Below are 16,398 nucleotides of genomic sequence, written 5' to 3' on the forward strand. Positions count from 1 at the left end.
ATGAGACTAATCAGTGAACTTTGAACTCTTCTGTTTTTACTTTTTTTTTCCCCTCCCCTAACATCAAGAAAAAAATAAAAATCAAAAGGACTTTGACTTACTCTGACAGGAAAAAAACCTTCAGGACTATCATTAAATTACCTGCACTGCAGGTAAGCTTTCCAACCTCTCCAAAACTGCAAGGCTGGATGCAGGACAAAGCAATGCAACATCACAAACGTGCTGACTAAAGCACCGTGGCAAAAGTAAATAATCAAACTAAGTTCCGGGACTTGATCCTGAATTATTTAATAGAGTTATTAAAACATTTGCTAACTGGCAGCAAAGCAGGTTACTCAAGAACCTGAAAAAAGGTCAAACAGATTTTACTCAAGGCGGGATTTTAAACACGACATTTCTGCCGATCGGTCCCGCCTTTCCCCGCACTCCCTGGGGAACAGGCGCGTCCCACGGCGGGCAGACGCGTGGCAGAGCCCGCTGGCTCCAGGGCTTTTCCCTGGACGCCGCATTCCAGCCGCAGGTGCGCCGGGAAGCGCGGGAAGTTCCCGCCGGCACCTTTTCCCGATGGACATTTTGTGGGAGGCCGGGAAACGGCAGCCGGTGCTGCCACCCCGCGGCGAGCGCCGCGCACTGCGCCGGGCCGGGGCCGCCCGCGGGGCTCGGGCTCTTATTCATTCACATTTTTATTGTTTCTTTTATTCATTCCGAGCACCCAGCGCGCTGTGGCAAGTCTCAGTTCCTGAACGGGTCTACAGCATGTCAAGAACACCCCGCTAGACCACGAACAGAAAATTCACTCGCTCTGGTGTCTATCATCGTATGTCATGAAGTTTTGTCATGACTTTAATCTTAATTTCCCTCACTGTCCTTTCACTTCACTTCCTAGTGTGAGGCTAACAGTAGGAAAGCCAGGACCTGACATAATTCCTGTGTGCCACAAGGAGACTCCTGATTTCTGTCAGGAGAGTCAGTATGAGTGACTGCTAAACACTACATTAAAGGCACCTATTAAATTACTATCTAATAATAATAGGAAAAAAAAAGACAATATCTTTAAGGTGGTGGTGGGTTTCCTTACAAGGAGCAGCTAACACACTGCGTGGAAGTAGGAACCAGCACTGGGAAGCACTCTCAATGACAAGCCTCATCGTGACCCTGTAATGACTCCTTAGAATCAGGCAGCCTTCCTAATACATACCCAAACGCCAAGCAATCTGCAGAGCACCACCACCTGTAAGGCAGCAGCACACACCTCTTTCAAAACATCATGGCACTGTCTAGGACAGCAGTCATAGCTTCCATCATTTGGGGTAAATGACGTTATGCAGTAACAGCTACAAAAATACCATGGTTAAATGACTCTGCTTCCACAATGTTTAGATACTTGCAACAACACAGAGATAAGGTGACTTTTCTTTGAGACAAGGAGCAGTAGTTACGTATTAACAAAACTCCCCTTATTTTAAATACATTTAGAGAATTGGTCTGCTAATACAGTTTAAAAGCTATAGGTATTTTCAGCATGAAGTAAGGTCTCCAAGCATTTAAGAAGATCAGATTAACTGAATGATGTAACTGATCAGATTGCACACTTTACTTAGTTTCAGAAACCCTGACAATTCTCATCTTGTCACTGTTTTTCCTCAGGAACTTCAAGACAAAGTGAGTGAGTGCAGGAGTAGGCCCATGAGGTTCTCATTTTTAGGAACAATGAATTTCCATCACTCAAAGGCTAGGCAGACCTTCTACAATGGCCAAAAACAAAAGGAAATTTTCAGCTGGATTCCACAATGAATAAATAATTTAAGGGGTTCTGCAATTTTTAGGCGTCGTTATTTGCTCTTGTTCTTCGGTGTCTAAAATAGTTTAAAATAATTTGCTTTAAGCACAGGCAGAACAAAAAACTTTTCATCATTTTGATATGAGCCAAGCTTCCCAAGCAGAGCTCAGTTATATCTACTTGGACTAACACACGTCAATGAAACATTCTCCTTAAAAACAGATGATGTTAAATGTGCAGCCAAGATCTTTTTCCTACAACCACTCTACGTAACACAATAAATCTGATCAGGTGAAGGAAGACACACACAATGAGAATTCAACAAAGTTTTGGTCCACAGGTACAACACTTAGATATCCTCCAGAACATCATCTTTCTCCTTCAGACCAGAAAAATGTGCCCTTCTGCAAGAACACAGGAAAAAAAAACCACCAGGAATGTGGATGTGTAGCATGATGAAAACACTAAGCAAAAAAGCCCAACTTAGCATCACAGAACAATAAACAGTTTTCATATTGGCTTGTTTTAGCAAGCTGGACTCAAGTATTCTTGTACCCTCCTTTTGTATCTTGCAAAGGATTTTCAATTTCTTTGAAACAAAACCACTTGACTATACTTCCAGTACTGTTAAAAAAAAAAAAGCTGTAACATAACCTCAGCTTGCAATGATTTATGTGCGATTAAGCACTGTATATAAAAACCTAAGCAGAGCAGAAGTCTTGAAAAAGACCTGACTTCACTCTCAAGCTCAATTTAAGCATTCCCGAGAAAACAAAGCTTAGAGAAGGTGATAACATTTTTGCTGCACAGCAAGGTCAAACTGAACACACTTCAGATCTAAGACTGGAATAGATACATACAGGTTTTCAGATGGACAACTGTAGACTATCAATAAACTCTCAGCTGCATGATGCTATTATAGACCATAAAAGAAATTTTCATCTGGAGCACACTATAGTGCAAAAAGCAGCACAGGCGTTTGCAAATAGTAGGTGCTATCAAATGGCACACAGTTCTTAAGATCTGGGTAGTTAATTTAGGAGTCTGAAGAGAGCCAGTCTTTTTTGAAAATCCAACCTGTTGTGAATAAGGAACAACTCTGAATTTGATCTTAACTCTACTAGATTAACAATCATTGTCAAAGAAACTAAACTAGCTTCAGAAATCTTTCCTGACTTTTACCTAAATGAAATACAAGTTTGCTGCCTTTTTTAAACTGCTTCGCCCTAACCAAGAGTGCCTGACCTTTTCAGTCAGGCATACCACACACAGTTGACTCCGACATCAAGGGAAAGTTGTATACCAAGGCCTTGCCACATAACAAACAGAATGGTTTGTATGGTCAGCCTGCATGTGTGAAGTAGGGCTGACACCTCCTCAAAGCACCAGAGAGAGCCATTGAGGACACACTGCATCACCAAATGTCTCCAAGAAATACCTTTGCTGACTCCCAGAAAAAAGCAAAATTTCTGTCCTCCCCTTCCACTCCACCCTTGACAACACAGAAATGGACATGGAAAAAAGCTGCATGTTACACAGATTGTCTTGGGAGATTAAGAATCTTCCATGGTTCTACATCACCCTTCCTGAGAAGCCACAAGGCAGGAACTTACTTGCACGCATTTCAAGTACAATCTGCAAGCTAATCCACTGTTAGTAAGGGAGCTGCAGAGACGCCGTGACCCAAGTGAATGGTCCTGAAGGCAACACATTTAAAGAGACCAAACCCTGGATCTTGGCCATTACCTAAACCCAAAATGCTGAGGACTAGCTCTTCCTTTGAGCATTCCAATATTCCAAACAAAATAATTTCTGCCGGTCTGAAATTCCTGTAGACACAGGCATAGTATAAATAATTCATTAAACACGCAGTGCAACTCTCTAAGAAGTTTCCTTGGGGGAGAAGACAAGTCTTGTCAAGAATTCAGCAGCCAGCAAAATTAACAACTTTTCCCATGTCCTTGAGTAACAGTTTTAAAAATAATGAACTAGATGTGGGATACAAATCACAAAATTTCTGTTTATCAAGGAGATCAATCACATCTGTTGGTGAAGCACCTTTAGGGAGGAAACAACACTTAAAGGATTACACATACAGCATTGTATTTTCATGGAAAGAGACTCAATAGAACTGTAAACAAATTTTCAAACTTTCAGTCTCTCTAGGTAAGAAGCCTAGGGAATAGAGAAGAAAGAGGCCATCAGAGTCGGGTAGAAAAATCTCTAATTCTAATTATTAGACATCCTTTTAAAAGGAAAAACTATTCTAACTAGAGCAATTCCCTTTTGCTCATTTGAATAAAATCTGTGGGTCACTAACATTACTCACTTTTTTTTTTACAGCATCTCTTTTTTTTGGGACCACTTCCTTCCTATGGGGCAGTCAAGACTGTTACTAAGGTTTCATGTTTTATCCACTAGGTCAGTTCTAACAAACAAGACTTCACTTATACCCTACTAAAAATTTAGATTCTTTCATTATAACTACGACTACTTTTTCCCAGGGAAGATGACAGCATTTCCCTCTGCAAAAATGCTAGTTCTGGATGCACACTCCAGAACTCCTTCAGTAACTTAAGAAAATCTCAGAGACGTGCAATAGTACTGTCATTTATGAACAGTAGATTTTTGCAACAAGAATTATAAGACTGAGTTCATGTTAATGAGCACCTTCTGAAAAACTGCTAATCTGCAGACACCACAGAAATACACTTACAGTCCACAATGCTTTCTATGGGGTGTGTAACACAAGCTATTGTTCAGTGTAAAAAAACTGATCTGGGGAAGTATTTAGGTTGAGAAACATACGTCAAAACTTGTTACTTTGACTCTTGTAATTCTTTAAATAAACTGAATTTACGATACTTACCTAACCACGTTGCAATAAGAACAGAATCAATTCCTTCTATGGGTTCACATATTCTAGCAACTACTGGATGTATTTGTTGCGACAGGTAGTACTGAGTATCAATAGTAAGATTTTCTTGCTTTTTTAACTGTTCTGGAGCATATGCTCGCTGGCTGGCACTGAGATCTGATCCATCCTAAGACAGGAGACACACACAAAACAAAGTGTGAAAATAAGTCCATGCAAAGGATTATGCTTCAAATATTATGCATTATTTTAATGCAAAATTGTTACACAATCATTCCCTTTTGATTGATTTATTATGCATCCAATGCAAATCCAGCAGTAGTAAAAAAAACTGCATTGCTGATGCTGGCATCAACTAGCAAGTTCAAGAATGCAAAACCAGCTTGTATTATTGCAGCCTACACGTGCAAATCAGTACGAGCAGACAGAGTAAACAGTCCCATCTGTCAATTCTGAAATGCACAATGAAAACGCATTGTAACCATCAACCCAGTTAAAAATACATGGAGGGCAAGCATTTTGGATTCACTTTGTACTAAACCAGAATTATCATTCTGCACAACAAGCAAATTCTAAGTCATGGATATTAAATCTCTGTTTTGCCAGGAAATTTATATTCTTTGATCCTATAAAAAATAAATAAAATAAATGGTCAAAGAACGGACAATCATTCATTGGCACGCAAATAAATAACAGAGGTAATAGGGTTGATTTGGAAAAGTAAATTCTAAAATACTCAGAAATACTGAAAGAAATGCATGGTGACATATCAAGAGAGAAACACCGCTCAGAGGTTAAAATATACATTACATTCCTCTCCGATTTGAAAGAGGAAGATAAGGAGAAAATAATTCAATTTGGGAAGGCAATAATTAAATTGAAAACAGTATTCATGGAGGAATTAGGTATCAACTCTAAGAAGACAGTACTCTTCTGGAAAATGTAACTCATTTAGTCTGTAGAATTGTATTCCCAGTCCCCAACTGCATTAGGAAATTTCATTTTTAATGTGTGTCAAAAATCTTAGAGCAGAACTTAAGAGAAATAAACCTTTATGGGGATGGGGCAGGGCAGGGGGAAGTACCACAACTTTTTTTTTTGGTAAGTACAGTCTTTTTTCAGCAAGATAAAACTAATGCATTAACACATGACACCTTCATTTTATCATTTAAGACGAGCTACTGGTTTCAATAGGGTCAGCAACCATGGGCTGAAAACCCATCACTAATAAAGACAGACTGCAAGCCACTCGTCCCTCCTACTCCTTTCACACAACTTAGTATTCAGAACAAAATTAATTTAGGACTATTCAGCTCATCCAGCTGCTTTGCAAAAATAATTACAATGCAATTCCTTCAGCTCCCTTCTTTCAACAAGTATATTCTTCTCTCATATTGTGCCACTGCTCAGCCGTAACCACAGCCCAACTCTCACAAGTCTTGGCAGCTTTGCCCTGTCAGGCTAGGAACTTTCCATTAAGTCAAAATACAGTATCTTACAGCTTTTAAACAGCGAAGGAGCTGAAATAGTGGTCCATCTAATTCAACCTACACTTTCTTTTTAATTAGCAAAACCAAAGTGGAGTGCCTATTTGTGAGATAATTATAAGTGTTTATAGGATAAACATCTGAAATCAGAAAGTTGCTCAAATTCTTCAGTCTACACATAGAGCTACTGCCAGACCCAATGACTGTAAATTGAAGACACAGGTTAAGACTGGAAATAACAATGACACTATTTAACCACCACCACCATTTAGCTTTCCAAGTTTTCCAAGAATTTCCACAGTTTTCTTCTGCTTAAAATGAAGACTGGACATTTTCCTTAAAGTAAGTTCTAGTTCCAAACATGAATGAATTCAGGGAAATAGTTGGATGAGCTGAGCTTATCCCAATGGCTCTACAGAACTAAATTTAGTACAGAAAACCAACTAGTTTAAAGTACAACATAACCTCACCACAAAGAAATACCAAAACATATTTTTCCAGGAGCTGAATTGGTTTTCTTTGCCATATCTCAAAACAATACCTAGTATTTAGCTACAGAGAAGGACATTTTTACCTGACAAATGATGTATGACACCGTGTCTCCTGCCTTCACCTTTCGGCCTCCTTGAGAGTTTATCCACATGGCAACATGCACATGTGGCAAGCTTTTTTTGTCAGGATAATCCTGTGGATCTTTTGTCAATGCCTAAAATATCAAAGGAAAAAACAGAAACGTAACTATGAGAAAAGTATTTTACTTCAGTGATGGACGACACAGATCTTTGAAAGACAAGATTACACAGCAGCTATCTTCATCCGTCTATTATCTACAAGTGTATCTCCAACGCAAAGAAAGTAAGATGAAAAACCTGTAATAAATGTATTTTCCATATATTAAGCCCTAGATACCAGTGCTTCACACTTTATAAATGTTACTATTAATAAGAGGGTGTTTTTAAATTACTGTCTGAAAAATGCATTAGAGTTCAAAACAGTTATAATCATAATGCAATTGTTTTAAAATTAAACTAAATTGAAGATGGAAACATTACGCAAAATACAAAAACAGAGCCAGAGATTAGCCTCTTACTCCTGTACCAGTTAAGGTCATAAAGTAAATCTGAATATCAAGTAGATAAGTGTACTTAACAAGCCCCGTAGCAAGAGCATAAAACTGAATTTAAATATTTCCATGTGTCTCGTACTACTGAGATCCCCCAAAGAGTTTTTCCTTTAAATAAAATAAAATGCTACATTTAAATATTTGCTGTCATCCTAATTCTTAGAAACAACTACATTTGACTTAATAGTTAAATACATTCTTCTAAAGAAGCAAAACAGAAGAACTTCAAGTATTTAAAGTGAAAGTTTTGCTAAATGTATATCTTCTACTAGGACATTAAGCGCTCTTGGAGTATTTCCATCAGAACATTCTTTTTTTTAAGTCAACCACAAAACCCAGTGATTTCTCTACACTCATATGACAACCTGAACATATTTCTTAACTGATTAACACAGTCTTACAGAGCAGACAGATGCCCGGCTGGCAAAAGAGAAACTTTGGATGGAGCTTGTTTGGGAAATCTCTTCTATGAGAAGCATAGAGGGGTATGTAATATCCAATTCATTAGTTAAACACCCTCCTAGCAGGGAAGGGGAGGCTTTCAAAGTTAGAAATACACATTTTATCATCAAGGATTCACAAAAATAAACCAAACCCACAATGCTGTTGCTAAAACTCCTGTAGATAAAGCAGAGTATTTTACTTCTTGTTGCAGGGAATTCAATCCTAAAATGCCTACTGGCTTTCTTCCACAGAGCTTTCTAGGGAAAGAAACTAATAATAGTAAGCTTTTAAGAGGGTTTTCTAGAAAACAGAACATTGGAATCTTTTCCATTGAATTCTTTAGTTTATGTATTTTAGACCTGAAATATAAAGTAACAACTGAGGGGAAAAACTCCTGATAGCATGAGCTATCATGCCTATCTGTAAGTGCAGAATGAGTGTAGGACAAGACACAAAGATGTTATTCTGGGGCCTCCAGCCCCGGTAGGTAATTTTTTCCTCATACTGCAGGATCTTTGCAGTATGTTCCATGATATTCAGTACCTAATAAAACTCCTGCTATTTCACAGCACCATAAAGATTAAAAATATTTTTATCATTAGTCAATATATTCAGGAACGGTAAAGTTCTTCTGAGACAGAAAAGAGCTGAGAGACCATTTACCTTGTTTATTTCAAACTGATTGACTGGGATCCGACCACTGATCACATTTTCTCCAATTTCTATAAGCCGTCTTTGAATATTTTCCACGATTATGTCTCGGGGCTGATCAGAAAGAATCTGACCAATTACATAGCTGCAAAAACAGTCCAGAAATTAAGAAAAGCTTAAGACATGCAAAGCAAAACCATTACAATAGACACAATCCTCTCTTCCCCTGGGCTATCCCTAGAAATTAAAGAGGCTGAGGATGAAGTCTGATGCAAAATTTATAGAAATTTGCCAGGATATTTCATACTGTGTTTTATTTATTTACTTATTTTACTAAAAGCAAATTATTGCAAATAGTTCTAATGCTAAATAGTGATTTGGAATTGAGTGCAAGTGGTTTCTATTTTCTGCTCCCTTATCACGTTGCCATTTATTATTGCATAGCAGGTATCCTAAGATGGGGGAGAAGAGAACATATCAAGTAAGCGAAGTCTTGCCTATTTCTGTAAAATGTGGTTGGAAGATCTGCCAGCTGCAGAAGAGTTAGTCACTAAAGAACACTCTCAAACATTTGTATAGCTTTAATTACTAATACATTCCTAACTTGGAAAAATTTGCTTCTATTATGATGCATCTTTTCTTAGAAAATGCAAGTCTTAAGAACAGTAAGCAAGTGTGTGGTATATTTTCACAGATGTAAAAAAGTACTCATTTTTGGATCCATTTGGGCCATGAGTTATTTAAGTTACATTTTCAAGAGGCAGTATACAATATGAGTCAGCACCCAGAAGACCACCTCTCCACTCACTCCAATTTTCTTTCTACAGTGCTAAATGCATTACTTCTATTGAATTCAAGCATGAAAATGCCTTGTGCAATGACACTTATCAAATAATCAATCCAGTATCCGTTACAAGTATCAGAAGTATCAGAAGAGTCTCCTTCAAAAAATGGAAGAGAAGCAGTCTTGGGGAAAGGGATCACCTCCTCAGGCTGCACCCAGCACACTTCCAGCCTTATTAGAGGATGCTGAAAGAGGTGTCCACCAAATCTTTACCCATCTTTGAAACAAAAAGAAAAATCTGACCTAGAACCTATGACTCCAAACCATTTTCACAAGATTTCAGCTCTGGTTTTTTAAACAGTACACACAGAATTGCAAAAACTCAAAAGCACAGCTTCCACAGAAGATGCAAAACCAGACAGTGAAATCAGAGACATTTGGACTTGCACAAGTATAACCTGTTACCAATCAAAACGTAATGTTTACCATCTCCTACAAAAATCAGCCAAGAAATACTAGCACTGATGTCAGTTACCAATCTGTGCCATGTGGTATCAAACATTTACAAACCACATACTGTTTAAAACAGAGCAAAGAGGACAATGCCACCAAGAAACTCACTTTCCAGTCTCTTTTGCAAGATCACACCAATCTCTTCGGACTATATCCAATCCTTTCAGTTCTTGTTTAGTTACATATTTCCCATCTCCTGTTGGTTCCACAGTCAGAGCAGCGTACTTCTTCTTCTTTAACAATAGCAAGGACTTAAAAATTCCATCAATATCAATTTCCAACAATTTGTAGAGCTTGTTCACTTCACTTTTGATCTGTGAATGCATCAACATTAAAACCAAATGCAACAACTTAGTAACTATGGACAAATTTAATCTCCATCTCTAAGTGCATTATTCTTAAGTTTTAAAACAAGTAACATTACACACTGTGTGTTTGCATACAGATTTTAAAGACTGGTCAGATATCACTAATTAATTAAGTACACAGTAGTGACTATGATCTACTATTAAAATTAGGGTTCATCCATCGCCTTCTTCAGGATTTACAGCTTGGTACAGCTACCTCCTCAATAAAATTAAGCAAGGCAGAAAACATGGGACTGAATGTGACCTTGCAGATAACTGACTCCAGTCTGTTTTACTAGGACAGCTACTCCACCTAGGTCTCTCACATAAATTAAGCAAACAAGGGACTACACAGCTGGGATCTACCTAGTAGCAAAAGACAAGAGATGGTCACTTAGACAGAAAAAGGAAATAGCTTTATAAAAACAGTATCTTGCAAAGGCACTGTTTTTTTTCTTCCCACCCTCACCCTAAACCAGGGAGGGGAGGAAGAACTATGACTGCAGACCAGAGCTCTACGTGTGCATGCTCAGGAAAAATCTGCACAAAAAGGCAAGTGTTTATTTCTACCCTTCTCCACAATATGCCTACTTTTTCTATAGCCTGATTTCCTTGAGATGAAAAGGTGCCATTTTTCTACACACAGGCTATGTCTTATCCACATACAAAAGCTCCAAATGGCACTTGCTGTGTTGTCTTAATATAGCACCAAGTATCAAGTGGCTTCACATCTCTTACCTCTGTTCTAAGGGGACAGAATTGCAACAGCTTAAAACAGCTCATGTACCTTCAGCAGCAAACTTTGGTTCCAGTACACGTTCACCCACCTACTGGCTCAGCTAAAAGTTTCCCACTTGCACTTTTCTTTCTTCATGTTTTTACTGTATGTTCTTCAACAGAATATCTACATATGTCAGATGTCCTGTTCTGTATTCACATTCTACTTTTCATTTTCTTTCCTCTACAACTTACCTTCCCTCTTGATTTTCAGTATCTCCCTATCCACTCTCGCTCCATTATTTCCAGTTCTCTTGTCACAGACCACCAACTACAAACTTTCCTTTTCTCACATCTCACGGAAGTTTTATATAGGTTCAAGTTCTTTTGCCATCTAACATATACCCTCTTATTAAACACAGCACCTTCAGCATAAAATCTCACTGGTTTTCTATCTAGCTTTGGGTCCAGGTTACCAGTTTTAACCAAAACTTTCCTTACAAATTTTCCATGTATTTGCACACATATGTATGTGTACTTAATTCTTCTCAGATCTCTATTTTTCCTATTGCAGGAATCATCATTACTTTGGTATCCCTTGTATATTTGTAAGTTTTAAAGGACATCATGAGGCAAAACCATTTTGCCAAGAGGTTCATCTTTTCTTTGTTAAAACAGTCAATTCCTTTGAATATTTTTCTGTGACTTTTAAAGTATTTCCAATTTTTTTTTTTTTTACATCATAATAATCAAGTGCTCAAACACCAGCAACATTGCAGTATGGAATGTACTGCCAAATCTGATTCACAAGAATACAGTGAAAACAAGAAACATAAAATTCTGCTGCGTAATAACTAAAATGGGCATGGAGATAATGGAAGGTTAAGGACAGGAGTGAACACAACCAGAAACCTGTGAGAAAGCACGTGAGAGAATTTTCTCCAATGGAAAACCAAAATTTATCTCTTGGAGGAATGCCTTACCCCTGAAGATAACCTACAAATTCACACTTTATTCAGAACAGAGGTATATTCACTAATCACTCTCACCATAATTGTTTGCATTAAACTTGTGTGCTTTCCATACAGTCCACTAATAGGCAAAAGTATAACTGAACATGAAATCTTGGGAAAGAAATTATTATGCAAAGAAATAGTGACATTTCTTAGTGTTCCTCATCAACAAGGACAATTCTTTATCCTGATTTTTTTATATGAATTATGCAAAATGAGGAATATATAAATGATAAAAGTGTTTGCAAAAAACAAGTAAATAAATATCGCTTCCTTGAAGAATAAACAAACAAGAAACATGAAACAAGACAGATACGAATCACTTTTTTATGACACAGAAAGAATACTGAGAGCCACAAAGCTCACAATTGTGATTCGAGATTTGAGTGTGCTTGTTTACAAACATGAGTTTATTTACTTTTAAAGTTTTCATATTTTGTACTTGATTTTAATCAAAACATATCTTTGTCCATTTTTTAAATTAAAAAACCAACCCCAACTGATACATAATACAGAAGTACAATGGATAAAAAAGGCTTAAGATTTCACTCTTAAAAAGAATCATTAAGCAGGTGACAAGTTCAAAAAATGACCTATCTTCTCAGCAAACCTGACTGTAAGACAGAAATATTTAACATATTGTGCTGATCCTGTCAGACTTCATAACAATTATTATTATTTAACTGATCCTCTCCAACATTTAGCCAGCAAATGGGAGTACACGGACAAAAACCAAATCAGAATGAAACCACACACACACAAAACTAGAGTAAGATTAAACTTTCTTATACACTACTGTATATACATTTAAAATTATCTATAGTCTTGCATGTGGCAAACAAAAAAGAGAGATTGCTGTCTTCCATGCCATCAGCCCTCCTGCTACTTGGTTATCAAGACATCAAGATCTTTCAATTTTCTGTGCTCCTGAATGCATCTAATTCTCAATGTACCAACTAGCATGAAGGTAGAAATAGTCTAAAAGATCCTAGAATCACTCTTGCCTTAAAATTACAGGACTTTTATTTAATACTACACTGAATGAAACCTCTGTGTTTTCTTTGGTCTTTTAGAGTTTTTGTAGTTCTCATTTTCATCACAATTTCTTCCATCTTTCAAAAACAACTTCACTTACATCTTCTCATCAAAAAGTTCTGAAACATTTCTCGCTTCTCTTCTAAAATTTCTGAGACCCCCAAAACTTCCACGTAATCAACTGCCAACTACTAAGCAGAGAGATCTCTTCTGTATTTGGTATACCTTGGAAATTAATATTTGAATTTACCACTGGAATTCTAATGGCACATTGAGTGTAATAGAAATTACATAACTAAACAAAACTGAGAGACATCCCTCATGAAAAAAAGTCAAAACTGTTCACATTGTACCTAGAATTAATGTGGAGGAGGAACTGTACCTTACATTTTGGCTTTCCAAATATTGAGAAAATCTCCTGCTAACTTAGGATTGGTAAAAAAAGCTCGTTATGCAATGAAATGTTTCATTTAATATAACCACTTCTAAAAACACACAGAATAGCTACACCTGAAAAAGAGCAGTCTGAGATTTTACTACTTCATAGATTCCACATATTGTCAAGTTCTTCCTTGTGGCCTATTCTCTGCTTATGCCATGGAGTCCTCTCTCAATACCATCTGCTCCACTCAGCATAACAAAAGAAAAAATTCCCTTACCTTATTCCCCAGCTTGAAGACCTCATCCAAATTGGTACTATTAGTGTTTATCATAATGGAATCTGTGTCTCCATAAATCACCTCAAGGTTCATCTAAATGAAACAAATGGCTTTGAAAAACAAAATATAACTACTACATCTTTTTTAAGTCTCATGCTATTTTCAAGATTCAAAAATATCATTATCTGTATACAATCCCTTAAATACCAAAAAACCAGAAAAATATAAAATAAATTTTTACTGATATGTCTGTATATTTCATTAAAACATATTTGCATTTAAAAAGAATAAAGAAACTGAAACCACTGTTAAAACCACATGTTTAAAAAAAACCCCACTGCTCATTTGTGTACATAAGAGAAGCAGGTTATATCTTACTAAATGAATACTAGAAAAATAAGTCAGTGAACAAGTCTGATCTTGAGAAGCAGCAGGAACACTAATCAAAAATAACTTTGGACTGCTAGGACACAAGAAGATCACTTCGGCTCAGAGACTGCTGGACAAATTCACACAAGGCATTTAGCCAAAGTGCTTGAAAGACAATACCACGGTCAGGTATCTTATTCCATTTGTAGCCATCAAAGTAGTATTGGGGAAAAAAGAGCTCACAGAAAAAAAAAAATACTTAGATACTCTATTTCAAGTAAATCTAGTGAAAGTATTGGCTAGTAGGTAACAATAACTGAGAATACCACAGCATTGTCCAGATTAGGCTGCTCTTCTTTACGCTTTTTCAGATCATGAATGTGGTTTCATATTTCCATCTTCCCACCTCCATCTTATAACTTCTGCTGTAATCTAATTATCTGTATTAGTCCTCCCCTGGGCAGCAGATCTTTCAGGGAACATGGTACTCCTTTTGGATAAGGATCTAGCTACTATGACTCACAAGTTTTATGTTCCCAGACTGAACTACTGAACAATTACACCTGGAGATCAATCCAAACACCTACTCAGTTCCTCCTCTCTGACTGACACTCTGCCCTTCACGTCATCTCTCATTCTGATCCATCTAACAATTCAAATGACCTACTTGGAAAAGGCTGTGTTCAAACAGCAGCCAGACTTCCATAATACTCCAGGATAAAGGAGCAAACTCTAGACAAATTGAAGCGCATTAAAAAGCCTGAGGTGCATATGAAAGGCCTAGCAAGAATAAAAGAAGAGGAAAAACTGCCAACACCAGTAAATTTCACCAAAAAACCCAGGTAGATGAATATAATTACATAATATTAACTTAAAAAAATAACAAAAGCCAATGTCTTCAGTGATGGAAAATCAATGCAGCTGTAAAAACTGCAGCATGGCTATGTCCATGTTCAATTCCATATAGTCAAAAAACCACTCTGTGACAGAGTTTAAAGGATGCCAAAAAATAAACCATAATAAACCACTAGAACACATGGTGTAACAGGTCTATGAGTAAACTCTAATTAGCACTGTTGCTAATTTGCTTGAAACAGTCACGCATAGGCTTCAAGCAGGGGCCAGATCATATCTGTGGTAGGAAAAGAAAAAAGCTATAATCCATTACGAAGGATTACATTTGTAAACCAGGCATCCTAAGAAGTGATTTCAGGTCTGTTTGGGTTACAGTTCTCCCAGAATAAAAAAATTTCACCAGGTGTGCTCTTTAAGAGTTGTTGTTTAATGAAAATGCTCAGCATTACCTTCTGCACCATCTCCTTGGTATGCATCAAAATCTGAAATAAAAAAAAAATTATCAAAGATTAGCGTATGATATAATTACAGGCTAACACATGCAAACATATCCATTAGGTTGCTAACTCCAAATGCTCTCACCTTTCAAAACAAAGCAAACCACCTCTCTCCTGGCAACACACAGTCACCTCAATACTCCTATTACATGAGTAAATTCTCATTTGACCTTGTATTAATGCTATTATTAACTCCCCTAAAACAAGATTAAAACAAATCTCAAAATTGCATGTGAGCACACACATTCTACCTTAGGAAAAAACGAACACTGAATCAAATGGCTCAAATAAAACCTAATCAGCAAGGGCCAGAATTAAGTCTGTTTCAGTAATTTAGGCCAGTTGTCGTCCTCATATCCATCATCTTATCTCTGAATGTCATTAAATTTTTTCCCAAAAACGTCCTGTCTTATTCAGTGCAGCCTGGATAGTGCTCACTTAACAAGACATAGTCAAAAGGTTGATTACCCTTGTAATGATCTCAAAATGGGTCATCAAAAAGCAAACTCCTCATGGAAACCAGAACTGGGACAAGGAGCTGGGATAAAGATAGGATACAGATGTTGAATCAATGGGCAAATCCATGTGTAACTAAGCTTGTTCCTCAGCCAAGAGTTCATCCCAAGTTCCCCAAATGCTCTGAATAGTATCTCTTTGAACCTTAGAAATAGCTATAGAGACCTCATATGAGTAGGCTCCTGCTTCCATCTCCAGGACTGGTCAGTACAGTGGAGAGGGGTGGGACAGCATATCACCTGAAGCCACAGGTACAACTGTAGCACAGGAAGAGAAAGTAAAACCAGCTCGATAAAAAAAATGTGTAGCTGCTGCAGCAGGAAGGGCTTGGTGAATCTCACAAAGCTGCACAAGAACCAACATCTGGTCCATTCCTTCAGTCACTTGGCCATGGTTCCACTGTATTACCCATTTCCTTCTTGTCAACATCCTGGTGCTCTGGCACACAGCTCCAGATTCCAGTTCCCTGGTTTCAGTCCTTTCCATCATCACTCAGCATAAACCTCAGTTCTTCTTCAGTTAACCCTGCTACTCATATATATTTCTATTATAAATTTTCTTAAAGAAGATTACTTTGAACCACGTGTTATGTTACAGCAATGACAGATCAGAGTCTATTAGGTGAACCCAAACAATTTGGAACTATAAACTTTGTCAGGCAACACACTATTTCAACAGCTTATATTAAATTTAGCAACCTAGTCTCAGTTTTACTATTTTTCATATGTTAAAT

At 37.3% G+C, this 16,398-nt stretch overlaps 1 protein-coding gene across 2 annotated transcripts in view; it reads right to left on the reverse strand.

Moving 5' to 3' along the window:
• POLA1 (DNA polymerase alpha 1, catalytic subunit) overlaps positions 1-16,398 on the reverse strand; it is a 195,831-nt gene that overhangs the window by 111,054 nt on the left and 68,379 nt on the right. For both annotated transcript variants that reach the window (XM_018084261.2, XM_018084260.2), the window contains exons 26-31: positions 15,102-15,134; positions 13,429-13,521; positions 9,766-9,971; positions 8,373-8,505; positions 6,717-6,848; positions 4,650-4,824 (exon numbers count right to left, since the gene is read on the reverse strand). In XM_018084261.2, the coding sequence (XP_017939750.1) occupies positions 4,650-4,824; positions 6,717-6,848; positions 8,373-8,505; positions 9,766-9,971; positions 13,429-13,521; positions 15,102-15,134 (772 nt within the window). The remainder of the gene's footprint in view (positions 1-4,649; positions 4,825-6,716; positions 6,849-8,372; positions 8,506-9,765; positions 9,972-13,428; positions 13,522-15,101; positions 15,135-16,398) is intronic.

Source organism: Manacus vitellinus, unplaced genomic scaffold (assembly GCF_001715985.3).
Source record: "Manacus vitellinus isolate BGI_N305 unplaced genomic scaffold, ASM171598v3 scaffold_7_pilon, whole genome shotgun sequence".
Taxonomy (NCBI): Eukaryota; Metazoa; Chordata; class Aves; order Passeriformes; family Pipridae; genus Manacus; species Manacus vitellinus.